Source organism: Mustelus asterias, chromosome 11, assembly GCF_964213995.1.
Source record: "Mustelus asterias chromosome 11, sMusAst1.hap1.1, whole genome shotgun sequence".
Classification (NCBI taxonomy): Eukaryota; Metazoa; Chordata; class Chondrichthyes; order Carcharhiniformes; family Triakidae; genus Mustelus; species Mustelus asterias.
Window position 1 is genome coordinate 95,182,229 of NC_135811.1, and position 15,790 is coordinate 95,198,018.

At 42.2% G+C, this 15,790-nt stretch overlaps 1 protein-coding gene across 1 annotated transcript in view; it reads right to left on the bottom strand.

The window, feature by feature from the left end:
• Positions 1-514: 514 nt before the first annotated feature.
• psme3 (proteasome activator subunit 3) overlaps positions 515-15,790 on the bottom strand; it is a 39,453-nt gene continuing 24,177 nt past the window's right edge. Inside the window, exons 6-11 of the mRNA XM_078223999.1 lie at positions 14,054-14,166; positions 11,004-11,072; positions 8,692-8,759; positions 8,370-8,424; positions 5,833-5,919; positions 515-1,202 (exon numbers count right to left, since the gene is read on the bottom strand). Of these exons, the coding sequence (XP_078080125.1) occupies positions 1,122-1,202; positions 5,833-5,919; positions 8,370-8,424; positions 8,692-8,759; positions 11,004-11,072; positions 14,054-14,166 (473 nt within the window). The 3' untranslated portion in view covers positions 515-1,121. The remainder of the gene's footprint in view (positions 1,203-5,832; positions 5,920-8,369; positions 8,425-8,691; positions 8,760-11,003; positions 11,073-14,053; positions 14,167-15,790) is intronic.

Consider the following 15,790-nt stretch of genomic DNA (forward strand, 5'->3'; position numbering starts at 1 on the left):
CATCAGACTAGCTTGTACAATAACACCGTAACCTCAATCTTCAATAAACCGTTTTGTTCCGTAGTCCTCAGCGCAATGCTCCTGTAACTGTGTGTTGTGCAGGGTAATCAGATTACTAAACACGAAGTTACCACGCACACCATCAGACAGAGATCCCAACACACATCAACTAGGAGGAATGTTTTATTAGGTTTTATATAGTTTTGTAATAGTCACGGCGTGAAAGTTGGGCTCACCAGTAAATTTTGATTTGCATCCGTCCCCGCGAGTTATCAACTAATGAGCACAACATTCTCAACCCTTGCAAGTGAATGGGGACAGTACTTGGCAAAGTGCAGAGATGGAGTTTAAAAATTGCAAGCGACTTCACAAGAAAAAGGAAGCTGAAAAAGTTAAACTGGAGAAACTACTGCTCAGTATCCTAATTTAGGGTATTTAGAAAAATCATAGCAATACGTAATTTACGTAGGATTTGTAACTTCATTTATCCCCACTATGGAGGTTCACACTAAGCATACAGCACAACTTTTTATTTCAAAAGAACATTGTCAAATATTTCACTTTTTAAAAAAAATGTTCACAGGTGATCAGGGGACAGCCAGTAAATGTACCATAAAATATGCTGCAATTGGTGTTCCTTTCCACCATTAGCAGCCTGCAGACATTGGGCTGGTGTTCTGTGGACATTTTTCTGTATGCACAAGTAGTACATGACTAATCATTTACAGGATATTTTATACATCATCTTTCGTGAACTGCAAGTTTTTTTTAATGAGGGAAGGACATGAAAGAAACAGAAAGGCTACCATGTTTTGAAATAACACGTGCTTCTAAACAGAATTCTTTGCTAAGATCACTAACACTGTACATTACAAAGAGATTTGTCAAGCAAAATGAAAAAGAATTCCTGAGGATTAAAAACCTCTATACATCACAAAAATATAAGATGAATGGAAATCCCTTTTCAGCTATTTCACTAAAATGCAACAAACTCTGCGCTTCATTTCTTCAATCCATTCTTTCCATCTCAACAAGACCAATCTCACGTAACAAAGCCAAGGCAATCACGGTCTTATATTTGGGATTACAAAGGTCGGATTCCAATTCACGAAACATGCACCTTAGTACAGTGCATCTGTGTTGCTGTTCCTGGGTCGTTTGATTTTCTCAATGTTTTTGATGATCATATCATGTAATGTTACCTGTTGGGGGGGGGGTGGGGAGGGAAACAAAATTGTGATACTTTAAAATTGACAGTGTTATTTTTCTTGGTTAACAGTGAGACTAGTAAATCAGTAGCTTTGCATCTATGGAACCTGGATTCGAATCAAACTAGACCGCTTGGGTGGAAGTCTATCAGGCCATCAAAAAAAAACATGGAGGTTGAGATTTACAACTTAGCTGACTTTATATGGAAATAAATGGAAACACAACTTGGCTGTCTTGATGATGCCAAAAAGACAGCCAGTTCGAGAAGTTGAGCAATTCACACAGATGTAGCAGGAGTCTTCTTCGGAGTTTTAGAGTAAGACATTTAATCGTGGCAGAATAAAACAGCGTTGCCATTTGGCCAAAATACAAAAAGACAACTTATTGCTGAGCCAGGTTACTGGAAAAAGAAAAGCAAGCTCAACTAAGAAGTCATTTCTTTTGTGCTCCATTGTATATAGGCTCAGGTCTCTGCCTGACAGGTTTGATCATATGAGCAAGAACAGTTTGGATCAACAATCATGCTGCTTTGCCCCACTTGGCATCTGTTGGGTACAATGCATTGGGTACAGGAATTCACTCGCATGGAGAAATTACAACTGTACTCCAATAATTTGATGATATAGCAATTGAGACACTTAGTGATCAGGAAATTCTATTTTTCCCATCTAGAAATCTGCATTGTCCAAAGATGTGACTTACCAGCGAAGTGCTCTTTGGTTCAATCAACTAAACAAAGCTGCAGACACTACAAACTGCAAGTGGCTCACATTTTTGGAGACGGGGACTTCTTGCCACATTTTCTCTTCCGAGCCATGCACTGAAAGTTGCTTTGCATCATCTCATTTTGGACAACAAATCAGCCAAAACTTTATTTGATGAATCTTTTTATATTAAGGTTTTTTAAAAAAAACCCTGAAGAATAGATGACTACATAAGTTCTAAGACTCAAGAGCATGACGTAAGGGAACTTTAGGAGTACACTTCTGCAGCAAAAAAGTGTCGAACTCCAGCTCTGTGCAATTTGACACCGTGTGATGTGGAGATGCCGGTGTTGGACTGGGGTGAGCACAGTAAGAAGTCTCACAACACCAGGTTAAAGTCCAACAGGTTTATTTGGTAGCAAATACCATAAGCTTTCGGAGCAGAGCCCAGCAGATTTGATCAGGTCAGAAACACCTCTATAGTATCCATGACATTTCAGTTTCTCAGCACCCAGCTGAGCAAGGCTACTCTCAAACTGAACGGTATCAACAAATATTCATGATGCAACAAGATAATAAAAAGGCATCAATTCATTTGCTTTAGGAGCAGAAGATGAGATTATCTGTCCATCTCTTCCCTCACTTCATGCACTCCACAAAATTTCAAAATTAACTTATTGACATGAATACAAAATGCCCAGATACTAAAAATCCCCATTAGGTTTGTGCAGCATCTGCAGAGGGAGAAACTGAGTTATTGTTTTTGGTCAATGAAGCAGCAGAATGTTTGTTAGAACGACGAGAGGTCATCAAACCAAAACATTAACGTTAAGGCGAAGGCAAAATACTGTGGATGTTGGAATCTGAAACAAAAACAGAAAGTGCTGGAGAAACTCAGCAGGTCTGACAGCATCTGTGGAGAGAATATAGAGCCAACGTTTCACATCTGGGTGATCCTTCGTCAGAGCTCAGGGATCTGACGAAGGGTCACCCCGACTCGAAACGTTGGCTCTATTCTCTCTCCACAAGATGCCGCCAGACTTGCCGGGTTTCTCCAGCACTTTGTTTTTGAAACATTAACGTTGCTTCACTCTCCTCAGACGCTTTTACACCTGCTGAGTTTTTCCAGTATTTCTTGTTTTCAGTCTGACAGAGACAAGTTTGAAATAATATTTTGGAAAGAATGAGATGGGGGTGGAATGAAGAGAAAAGGCAAAAAAGGTAGAAATTTATCTCGGGCAGTGGCACAAAACGGGTGGCTAATCTGACACCCCAGCCACCTCAAATACGGCAGAACCAGACCATCACCCTGTTTTCCTCCCCCCCCACAACCCCCGCTTCCCCCCCACCACACAAGGGCACCTCCCATTCACCATCCCGCACAAGAAAAAAACTAGCAGGAGTAGTAATATATATAAAAAAAGGAAAAGGCCCAGGAGATAGGAAGACAACAAGCCAAAATATAAAGGCAAGGCATCAGGGGGGCAACAAGGGTTGGACGTGAGCCTAAAGAAAAGTAGCAAAGCACGAAGAAAAGGGGAAATTATCCTCTTATGCCACTGCTCGAAATTAATTTCTACATCACGTACTTCATAGTTTGGATTTACTAGCTTTCCAGCCAGTTGGAATACAGTGGAAATCATTTTTAGGAGTCCCTAAACCGAGACAGAGAAATCTCTACAGGTGGTTTGTTTGTCCAATCCGGGGTCTGCACATTCCGTCCCATTTATCCAGATCCAGACGCCTTCAGCACAACCTGGTAATTCATGTCTTAGGAGTTACTGATGGCTTAGGATAGTGGTGTAACTTGCTGGAGTTTAACCAATTGAAATCATATTGCACATGAACGTAGAACTAGTAAATGCCCTATTTCTTCACCGGTCAAGGCCACCTTATTGACTAGGGTAATGGTTAGGATCGTAGAATCCCTACAGTACAGGAGGCCGCCATTCGGCCCATCGCACCTGTACTGACCACAATCCCAACCAGGCCGCATTTCTGTAACAGCACACATTTACTCTACTAATCCCCCACACACAAAGGTCAATTTAGCGTGGCCAGTCAACCTAACCCGCATATCTTTGGGCTGTGGAAGGAAAGCGGAGCACCCGGAGGAAACCCACGCAGACACGGGGAGAACATGCAAACTCCACACAGACAGTCACCCAAGGCCGGAATTGAACCCGGGTCCCTGGCGCTGTGAGGCAGCAGTACTAACCACTGTGCCACCCATGGATTGTTGTGAAACTCATTGGGAAGAATCCCGGCAGGTTTAACTCACCAGGAGTCACCGGTGAACACAACGATTAGATAAAGTCAATTAATGAAATGTCAATTTCAGTTACTGCCTTACAGAGGGTAAACTATGTCCTTGGTTCTGAATTTTCATGATGTTTAGTTTGCAACAGGACAATAAAAAAAGCATCAACTTGTGCACTTTAGAAGCAGACGGCAAAGTGATCTGTCCATCTCTTCCCTCACTTTTTGAACTCCACGAAAATTTCAAAACCAAATTATATTGACACGAATACAGAAGCAAAATGGCTCAGATACTAGAAATCCCCAATAGGTTTGAGCAGCATCCGCAGAGGGAGGAACCGAGTTAATGTTTTAGATCAAAGCAGAAGAATGTTTCGTCAGAATGACAAGAGCGCATCAAACCGAAACATTAACTTTTAAGACAAAGGCATAATTTTAATTAGTAGGTGCGTGATTTTGAAGCCACCTTAATCCCAAAACCATAGAAACCTTACAGTGCAGAAAGAAGCCATTTGGCCCATCGAGTCTGCACCGACCACAATCCCACCCAGGCCCTACCCCCATATCCCTACATATTTACCCGCTAACCTACGCATCTCAGGACACTAAAGGGCAATTTTAGCATGGCCAATCAACCTAACCCGCACATCTTTGGACTGTGGGAGGAAACCGGAGCACCCGGAGGAAACCCACGCAGACACGGGGAGAATGTGCAAACTCCACACAGACAGTGACCCAAGCCGGGAATCAAACCCAGGTCCCTGGAGTTGTAAAGCAGCAGTGCTAACCACTGTGCTACCGTGCTGCCAGTTCACCTCTCTCGACCAGTTCGTCTCTCTCAGGCGGAGCACGAGTCGGCCATGAGACAATAGGCAGTGATTTTAAAAAGTAGCTTTCACTTTGCACTTAACCGTTACTGACTGCTGCCAGTCGTGGATCTAATGTGGAACTTATTTTATACTGTCTTCAACAATGACTTTCCACAAAAGTTTTTGGGAGCCAGAAAGAATTCACGATGTCCCATACCAGGCGTCCTTAGAACTTAAGTTCAACCTTAGTGGATTGATCACTTTTAGGAACTGGACTAAAAACTACCCATTTCACTTCAGCTCTTGATCAGCAGAGGAATCTTTATCCAGTCGGTCAACCTGGATTAAATTCAGACCCAGGTTGCGAAGCAAACTAACAGCCATATCATTGGACCATTAAGATCCACGTAGCTTTACAACTTGAAAAGACGGGATATTAGCGTTAGCAATGTATTTGAAAAGTCGATAAAGCCAGGTTCCAGAAGTAGGCATTCAGAGTGCTTTAACCAATATCACAATCAAAGCTAACATACATGGGTTTCAGTGACCATACTGCACCACGGAAAGACCGGAACACCGATGTACACCTGCATTTATCCACAGGGCACATTCACACCCTCCATTATGAAAGGAGGGTACCCAGCAACATGAGGTCATGTCCCCAAAGGAAGCCCAGGAAAAGTTGGCATGTAGCAGCAGTCTTTTTCTTGCTGGAGTAATTTTTTATTAAAAAGTGGACATTTTTTTAAAAATTAAAAAGTGGACGGGTAAGTGAAAAAAACAAGAGACTATCATCATGCCAAAACAGTTTTGATTAGATCATTGTTCACCTGTACTGAATTTATACTTACATATTGATTTCTCAGTTCAGAAACAATTAATCGAAGACTGATATATTCCTTTTCATCAATTTCAGACACTGTGCGACGGTAATCTTCCTAAAATCCAAACAGATAAATTATTGCTCCAGCTTCATTTTCAAACAGTGCTGCAAATGTTCTCAAGCGTTCAGCAGCTAAAGCTACCCACCATTTTTAAGATCTTGAATTAGCTGATCTCAGCAGGCTTGGCAACAGTGACAACTCAACTGACTTTCAGCATTCGGAGGCTACAGAGGGAAAGTCAACCACAATCTCCTGATCATAAAGTGGGCTTGGCGGACTTGAACAGAATCTGCTACACAGCGATGTTTCCCTCCCTCAGCAACACTCACTATTTACATTCATGAAGGGAGTGAAGACTTGGAAGAGGTTTGGGCAGGCATCTGACAAAGAAGCTAGATCCAGCCGGAGTTAATGATTATCAGAGCGAGTAGAAGCCAAAGGAATTGCCAAATTTCCACAAAAGAAAACTGTGTCAGTATGTGTTGTTGGGAGAAGTTCAGAAGTGTCATTACAGGAAAAAAAAATACTAGCCTTTAACACAAGCAAAGTAACATATTACATGCAGTTCAGTAATATATGTGGTCTGACGTTAGTGTACATTTAACAAAGGTTTTTTAAAAATCATGATCGCTGCAGCTCTCAGAGCTTGTGTTTTTTCATTGTGGCACCGGGCTGTCTCTAGGAGTCTTTTTATTGCTACTTAAATGGGGTTTGTTTATTTTTATTTTGGGATCTTTTACGACTCTGCATTGTTAGGAGGAAAACTGGTTGGCAGGTCAGGTGACAGGAGCTCTTCAGTTTTCAGCTGCTGTCTAGTTTAGTTTTAGAAGGGGCATCAAGCTGAAAAGAAGTCTTTTTCTCTCCCTGGTTTTGATTATGCTGGTTAGCTGAAAGCAATGCATCTTGCCTTCCATAAGGAAAGAATCTGCTGTTGTGGCTTGCCTAGAGTCTCCCTCGTGTTGTGGGAAGCTGTTCTGACTTCAAACTGTTCTGGGATGTATCAAAAGAACTGCTAGAACTTACAAGACTGAGAATTTTCAATTCTCCAACCAAAGGGCTCGGTTCCAGTATCACGTGAGCATTAGTCTTTGCTGTGTTGAACCTGTTTAAAGGGTTTTGTCGATGGAAGGTTTTTGTTTGATTGGAACGTCTTAGACATATTTGTTGAGGGCTGTACATTATCATGGTTGTTTTGTTTGCAATTGATAAAAATGATTGCTAATATTCTTACTAGACGTGTTAACTATATCCTTAAATAAACATTGTTTGATAAAAGCTCCCGAGTGGGTCATTTGAATCATACCTAAAGTGAAACATATCATGCTTATCCGAGCCAAATTCAAGATGCAAAATTTATGATCATGTGGGCTTCATAAAACGCTTTGGAGTTTCTGACCTGAACCAGAACAGCGGCGGCAATTCACTGAGTTAGCGGTGAATGTAAATAGGAAAAAATACCCGCTGGCAATGTTTGTCATGTATTTTGCCATCCTGGCAGAGCTGAACATTTTATTTTTAAAATAATTCAGTTTTACAGTTAATGTCAGCATCTCTCAAAGCATGGATTAGATTTCAAAGTTTCATAGAATCCCTACAGTGCAGAAGGAGGTCATTCGGCTCATTGAGCCTGCACCGACAACAAACCCACTCAGGCCCTAACCCCATAACCCTATGCGTTTACCCCGTTCATCCCCCGACACTAAGAGGCAAATATGCATGGCCAATCAACCTAACCTACACATCTTGGAGAGGAAACCGGAGCACCCGGGAGGAAGCCCATGCAGACACGGGGAGAACGTGCAAACTCCACACAGTGAGTGATTAAAAATCAGGGTGGAGATGGTCGAAGTTATCAAGGTGTTGAGAGGCAATCTGAACGACGGCAGGAATATGCTCAAAAGCTCACCTGTGGGTCAAAATACATCTCAAGTGGTTGAGAAGTATGGTTTAGCCTCAACCAATTGCCAGAGAAAGGAACGGAATGGTGATGAGCTGCGAGGTTTGTGGCAGGAGTGAAGATTTCAGTCTTCCCAATATTTGGTCAGATTCATTTTTGGATGTCAGATAAACAGTCTGACAATTTAGAGAGAGTTAGTTCAGATAAGTGGTGGTGAGGAAAAGCTGGGGCAGCTTATACACAGATCACAGTTTAATTTCAGTAGCAATGTTAGGATAACATGTACCCATAGCTCTCATTAGCCATTGTGTAGGAGATCAAAAGTGTTCTGAATAGAGTAGAGAAAGGTTTGATTAACTATTTGTAATTTTGTAGGGTTTGGAATTGGGAGCCAGCTAATGAGCTAACTAGGACTTCACTGCAGACCTAACACTGTATGAGATCAAAAGAGTTCTGAATAAAGTCAAGAAAAGTGCGATAACTATTTGTAATTGTGTAGGGCTTGGAAACAGGAGCCAGCTCACTTGGACTTCAATGCAGACCTAATACTGTTAGCATTGGTGACAACAATACTTTCACATCAAAGTATAATTTTATTTCCACTTACCACATGAGGATATTTAGCTACTTTGGATACCAGTTTTGCTCTTGTAATATAATATCTGGAAAGCCACAAATATAAAATTTGCTTTAATTTAGGTTTTGTTGGTGTAAAACCAGAAAGTTAAGCATTTTTAATGTAATGAAAGCACAAAAGATTATACTAATTGTACTCTACGTATTCAACATAACTCATTGTTCTCAAGTTTAAAAACATAAAGTTAAAAGAGAATATATTTTAATTGCAGTTTGTGCTCTATAAAGTTCTACCTAAAACATACTAATGGATAAATCTAGATTTTGATTTGTACATTAAAATCTGTACTTACCGAGAGATCTGATCCAAGTATGAAGCAGCTTCACTTTCAACTGTTCGAAGTTCTGCAACAGTTTCTTCCTTTAATTGTATGAAAAAGGGGAAATAAAGAGATGCTCAAACCCTACAAGAAGTTGGCTGCAAGGTGTGGCAAATAAGTTAGACTTGGCTTGCCAAAATTGTTCAGATTATTTAATATTGCATTAAAGGTATAGTCACCCTTGATTTACTTAAAAAAAATCTCCATTACAAACTGAACTTAAACCACAATTCTGTCTATTGCGCCTTTAAACTTCAATACAATTATTTAGGCATACCAGTTGACAGGCTATCCAAATATGGGGTCGGTCAGCGCTGGTGGAAGAGCAAAGTGCTTCCAACTCAAGTAACACTTCTCTGAACGCATGGGTTTCAAAGAAAGGCAATGAGGGAAATGATATTCTCAGCAGTTTAAGTGAGAATTGCCACATTGGACTTGAGCCATGGCCATCATTACATTTAACTTTCAATGCCAAGACCGCCATCAAAGAGCAGGAAAAGTCAGCAATTCGGACTTAAAATGACTGGTAGTCAGACAGAAACTGATCCAGACACATCACCCAATAGACCCACTGTTGCCAGGATGTAACAAGGCGGGTTTGTTGTGTCGATTTAAACAGCTAAGAAATTTTACACAGTTTTTCTCATGGCTCGAGGGGACCACTTGTTTTGGAACCTTTACAATGCTTGGTTTTTAAAGAAAATAAATGAAATGCGAAAAACAAAATCATGATAAACCAAGGAGGCACAGTACTTATGAATAGCAGAAATGGAACAGCGCTTTTAAAAATGTAATACATATGTGTATGTACATTTAAACACTATATAAATAGTGTATAAATCACGCACGCACGCACGCACGCACGCACGCACACACGCACACACGCACACACGCACACACGCACACACGCACAGTAAACTATGCTTGGAATCACGCATTTTCTTTGCACGATAAGACAGAGAATGCTGAGGGAACAGCCAAACGACACCTTTAACGACAGCCTGTCTTTTCAGATTTTGCACTGAGTTTGAATGCAATCCAGGTGGAGGTGAAAGTGGCCACACCCTTACTAGCAGCAAAGTTCTTGCTTAAGACGAGTCTGGACGCTCTCGACGACAGAGATCCAATTCCACAGAACACACCACACGTCCTTGGATAGCACCTTCCCAACCCACAACCGTTATCATCAAAAGGACAAGCGACCAGGAAATGGAAGCACCCGGAAGCACCCACCCAATCCCAAGTCATTTGTTTCTAATAGATATAGCTCTTGGGGCTAAAGGGATCAAAGGATATGGGGGGGGGGGGGCGAGGGGTGGGGGTGGGGGTGGAAAGGTGGGATCAGGATATCAGAAACATGCATAGAATCCCTACAGTGCAGAAGGAGGCCATTCGGCCCATCGGGTCTGCACCGACAACAATCCCACCCCAGGCCCTATCCCCGCAACCCCACATATTTACCCCGCTAGTCCCTTTAACCTACGTATCCCGGGACACTAAGGGGCAATTCAGCATGGCCAATCCACTCAACCTGCACATCTTTGGACTGTGGGATGTAACAGTAACACCTGGAGGAAACCCACACAGACACGGGAGAATGTGCAAACTCCGCACAGACAGTGGCTCAAGCCGGGAATCGAACCCAGGTCCCTGGAGCTGCGAGGCAGCAGTGCTAACCACTGTGCTACTGTGTCGCCCCATTTGATGAATTTAATAATCAGCCATGATCAAAATAAATGGTGGAGCAGGCTCAAAGGACTGAATGGCCTACTCCTGCATCTATTTACCATCCTGATTTGAAAAAAACATTACCATTCCTTTTCTGTCTCTGGGTCAAAATCCTGGAACTCCCTCCCGAACATGCACTGTGGGTGCACTTACACCACATGGACTGTGGCGATTCAAGAAGGCAGCACATCACCCAAGGGCGATTAGGAATGGGCAATAAATGCTGGCCTAGCCAGCATTTAATTCAGTGAATGAATTAAAATAAAAACAAAGCTATCTGCATTCAACAATTGGCATGGCAATCTGAATACAGCAGGTGGCACGTTTAGCTCCAGCGATAGAAAAATACAGAACAGTTTAACAAGCCCCAGTCACACTGCACGAGTTGTCAAAGCTCCATGTTAACGCCTGGCTGAAGCAGAAAGGCACAATTCCAGCTGACAACTCTCAGCTTGATCCACAGAGAAAAAAAAAATCATCCCAAAATCCAAAATAAATAACAAATGGAGGACATAGGATAAACCCAAATAAATATTAAACGTGAAGAAAGGTATTACCTGAATAGAAACACCAAAGTTGTTGCCATCTTCTATCCTTGGTATTAATAGCTGAACCCACATTTTAACCTATGGCATGTTCAAAAGAATTGATATTATACAGTTGCATAATCCGTTCTTACAGGAAATGCAGATGACACTAAACGCCATAAATAAAGCAAACCTCTTGCATCCGGTGTCATGATTATTTCTATTGCCAACTTACAAGAACCTCACATGGGAGGGGAAGAAAGGAAAAATAGCATGTACACTTGGCTTTGCTTACTGAGTATTGGCCAATAAACAAGTTTTTGGTTTCTATAGCGTGGACAGGACTAGGATGCGTGTTTAGCTTTTGCAGCCAATTTAATGCATTGATTGTTTTTTTCCTTTTACATATTCTAAATATTAATGTTTTTTCTTCACGTTGCTGCTTTTCATCGAGAACACTGTCAGCTATTTAAATACACACTTCAAATTGCAACTGCAAAGTTTAGATTTGTGTGACTGAATATATAACATGAATTATATTCGGAATAAGTTCAAACATATACAATGAACATTTCATGAGGTACCGTGTAGGGAAGGGGGGGGGGGGAACAATGGCATTCCCTTCCCACTTTAGCTTTAGACTGCTCAGCTTCAATCCATAGGGACTGGACCTTTCCTCTGAACTTCGACCTCTCTCATCATTCACAGGGCGGCATGGTGACACAGTGGTTAGCACTGCCGCCTCACAGTGCCAGGGACCCGGGTTCGATTCCCGGCTTGGGTCACTGTCTGTGTGGAGTCTGCACATTCTCCCTGTGTCTGCGTGGGTTTCCTCCGGGTGCTCCGGTTTCCTCCCAGTCTGAAAGACGTGCTGGTCAAGTGCATTGTCCATGCTAAATTCTCCCTCAGTGTACCCGAACAGGAGTGTGGCGCCTAGAGGATTTTCACAGTAACTTCATTGCAAAGTTAACGTAAGCGTACTTGTGACACTAATAAATGAACTTTAAACTCATTAATTTGCCTTCACAGTGTTAGATATTCTCGACCTGTATCCCTGTAAAGGGCGCGGGCCAACAAATCTGGGAGGGCTTTTGGTAATATTGTTATTTCATATAATCCGTACAATATAGGAGGCTATTCAGCCCATCAAGTCTGCACTGACTCTCCGATAGAGAATCTTACCCAGACCCTATCGCCATCACTCCGTGTATTTACCCCGCTAATCCCTCTAACCTACACATCTTTGGACACTAAGGGGCAATTTAGCATGGCCAATCCACTTAACCTGCACACCTTTGACTGTGGAGGAAACCGGAGCATTCGGAGGAAACCCACGCAGACATGATGAGAACGTGCAGACTCCACACAGGCAGTGACCCAAGGCTAGAATTGAACGCGGGCCCCTGGCACTGGAATTACCATGGGGCCGGTGTACTTGTTCCCTTTCATTTCTCTCCTCCATTGCCGAGGTGGAATTTCTTGGCATCAGTCATCCTTTAAGTATCTTATCCAAGAGAACAATGTTTTAAGAGATGTACAATGATAAGTTATGCCATAGGTATTTCTGATGGACAGCCGGACGCTACTGGTGAAAACAGCTTGAATATTCGGCTCGTCTCATGCTGGACACTACCGGCAATTTTATCATAATTAATGTTAGTATCAGGGTTTATATCAGCCTTGCCTTAGTTTCCAGATTTATGCCAGAGGGCTTTCAAAGTTTATTTAAAGTTTATTTATTAGTCAGAAGTAAGGCTTACATTAACACTGCAATGAAGTTACTGTGAAATTCCCCTAGTCGCCACACTCCAGTACCTGTTCGGGTCAATGCACTCAACCAGCACGTCTTTCAGAATGCGGGAGGAAACCAGAGCACCTGGAGGAAACCCACGCAGACACGGTGAGAACGTGCAAACAGATAGTGACCCAAGCCGGGAATTGAACCCGGGTCCCTAGCGCTGTGAGGCAGCAGTGCTAAACACTGTGCCGCCCCTGCTTCAGAATGACAGTTTCCTCCACATTTATGAAGAATAATCTTCTACAAAATACTTGAAAAATTAGCTGAACCATGTGTGGTTCAAGCCCAACTCGATTTTTTCCAGTTCTACAATGCTCTCAGTGCCACTGAGAAAATAGTAGGGACGACTATTTTACTCTGGATATCGGGAATATTTTTTTCTCCACAGATAGATGAGTAGAGGCTGTGTTTAGCTGGGGGAATGTGTGACGATATTGTGCCTTTAGGAAAGATATGTGTCATATTTTTTTTGAAGGATATGTTAAGATTCAACTCTGTTTAATGGTGCCGCTTTGGTCTGCTCCAGGCAGCCCACCTGCTGAGAATGCAGAAGAATAATTGATTCTAGTTATTGGGGTGGGTTGCTTTAATCCAAGTTAATGCAGTTTTGTCTATTTTTGGGCTGATTCCTGGGGGTTCCAGAGTAGGGTTTAATTAGGTTGATTGACAAGAGCGCATCATATGCTAATGGGAGGAGCTCGGCTTACAGAGGAAGAAGCTGGCAGTTTCTGCTTGGATTTGCAAGGAGCAGTAGCTCTTCTCTCTTCCTCAGTGGAGATTGAAGTCTGCGATCTGCTGGAAAATAGGTATCTCTCTACAGAAGTGTTCTGGAGGTTTGATAACTAGAAGCCTACCTAATTGGAAATTGGAACTATTAGAGATAGGCTAGCAGTTATATCTTGTCATATTTAAGTGTTTCAATTGGTAAAAGTTACACTAATTCTTTTTGTTACAGTTAAACTGTATTGTTAGATAAAGTTTGTTTTGCTAAAAGCTTCCTAGTGTGACAATAGAATCACATCTGGAGTGAAACACCTTATCCTGACACTGATGGCAAAAACAAAAGTAGTTGGGAGTTTAGTCTAACTTCATAACATACCTTGGAGTTTCTGATCTGGTCCCTAACAGATATCTCAAAGTTGCAGAAAATTGGTCCTTATGGGGGGCTGTGCTCATCTTCATTTGAACTTAAATGCAGCATAATGCAATAATCAAATTTTGACATGAACAGTTTACTGATTGCACAGTACTCAAGGATAGAGTTGCAAAAGATGTCACTTACCGTGTTGCACTTTTCCATGAGTGTCCTGATTTCTGGCTTGATTTTCTCAATCATTTCAACCAGTTGCTGGTTGCTCTTCAGCATCCCATTTGGAATTACAAACACCTTTGTACCTGCAACATTTAACAAGACCATCTGATTAAGTGGGGACAATCGGGGTGCATTATGCACTTTAAAGAAAAAAATACTGCAATGTTGTAGCTTTGACAGCAAAGTTGCTCATTCCCAGAAATATAAACAGCTTGCAGCACGATGGCACAGTGGTTAGCACTGCTGCCTCACAGCACCTAGCACTGCTGCCTCACAGCGCCAGGGACCCAGGTTCGATTCCCGGCTTGGGTCACTGTCTGTGTGGAGTTTGCACATTCTCCCCGTGTCTGCGTGGGTTTCCTCCGGGTGCTCCGGTTTCCTCCCACAGTCTGAAAGACGTGCTGGTCAAGTGCATTGGCCATACCCTAAATTCTCCCTCGGTGTACCCGAACAGGTGTCGGAATGTGGCGACTAGGGGATTTTCACAGTAACTTAATTGTAGTGTTAATGCAAGTCTACTTGTGACACTAATAAATAAACTTTACTTTAAAGCTGCTGGAAATAAATGTACAGCAAATCCAACGGCATTTGAGAAGCAGACAGCTTAACTTTTTGAGTATTAGACCTTTACCAGAACAGTCCGAATGTCGCAAACATTAAACAGCTCGACACCCGACAGATTTACTGAACATTTCCGACATTTTTAAGAGTTAGGCCATAAGACACAGGAGCAGAATTCGGCCCATCGAGTCTGCTCCGCCATTCAATCATGGCTGATATTTTTCTCATCCCCATTCTCCTGCCTTTTTCCCATAACCCCTGATCCCCTTATTAATCAAGAACCTATCTATATCTGTCTTAAAGACACTCAATGACCTGGCCTCCACAGCCTTCTGCGGCAAAGAGTTCCACAGATTCACCACTCTCTGGCTGAAGAAATTCCTCCTCATCAGTTGCTTCAATTAGTCTTATCTGCACCACTGAATCCAAACGAATGACTAAATGCCAACCATGAACAACATTTGCTGAACTTACTGATCAGGATTTAAATAAGATTGGGCATTGAAAGCCACGATGGCCAAAATCAGTAAAAACACAAGTTCCAAGAAAATTTCATTAGAAATGCACAGTCATGGCAAATCGCCCCTTAGTGTCAGGGGGATTAGCAGGGTAAATATGTGAGGTTATGGGGATAGGACCTGGGTGGAGTGGTGGTCGGTACAGACTCAATGGGCCAAATGGCCTCCTTCTGCACTGTAGGATTCTTTGATATAGCCCTTTTAAGAATGTAAAGAAGTTGAAAGTTCAGTAAAACATTCTGGATATCGCATCACATTGCTCAGTTCATTCCCAATTTGTTTTCCTGTGGTCTTGTGTCCATTCACCATTTTAAAAAATTATGCTTTCTGTTTTACTACTCTTCCGGATTTCTTAAAAGTTCAGGATGGAATTGTTGAGAAATGAAACATTTTTCTAGTTCCCAGCAGAAAATAGTCCAGACCCGAGGGAAGGCTTCCTCAAGTCTGTCCAAATGCTGTACGTCAACAGGAAATGTGCTGTTTACTGCAGAGAATCTTCAGCCTCCCAACGTTAATCCTCTGACGGTTTTAGGCTTGGGGAGATTTGAATCTGTATGAAATTATGGACAGTTCTGTGGTGCATTCTGACACCCACTACGAACTGAAAAAAATCTGATTTTCCTTCAAA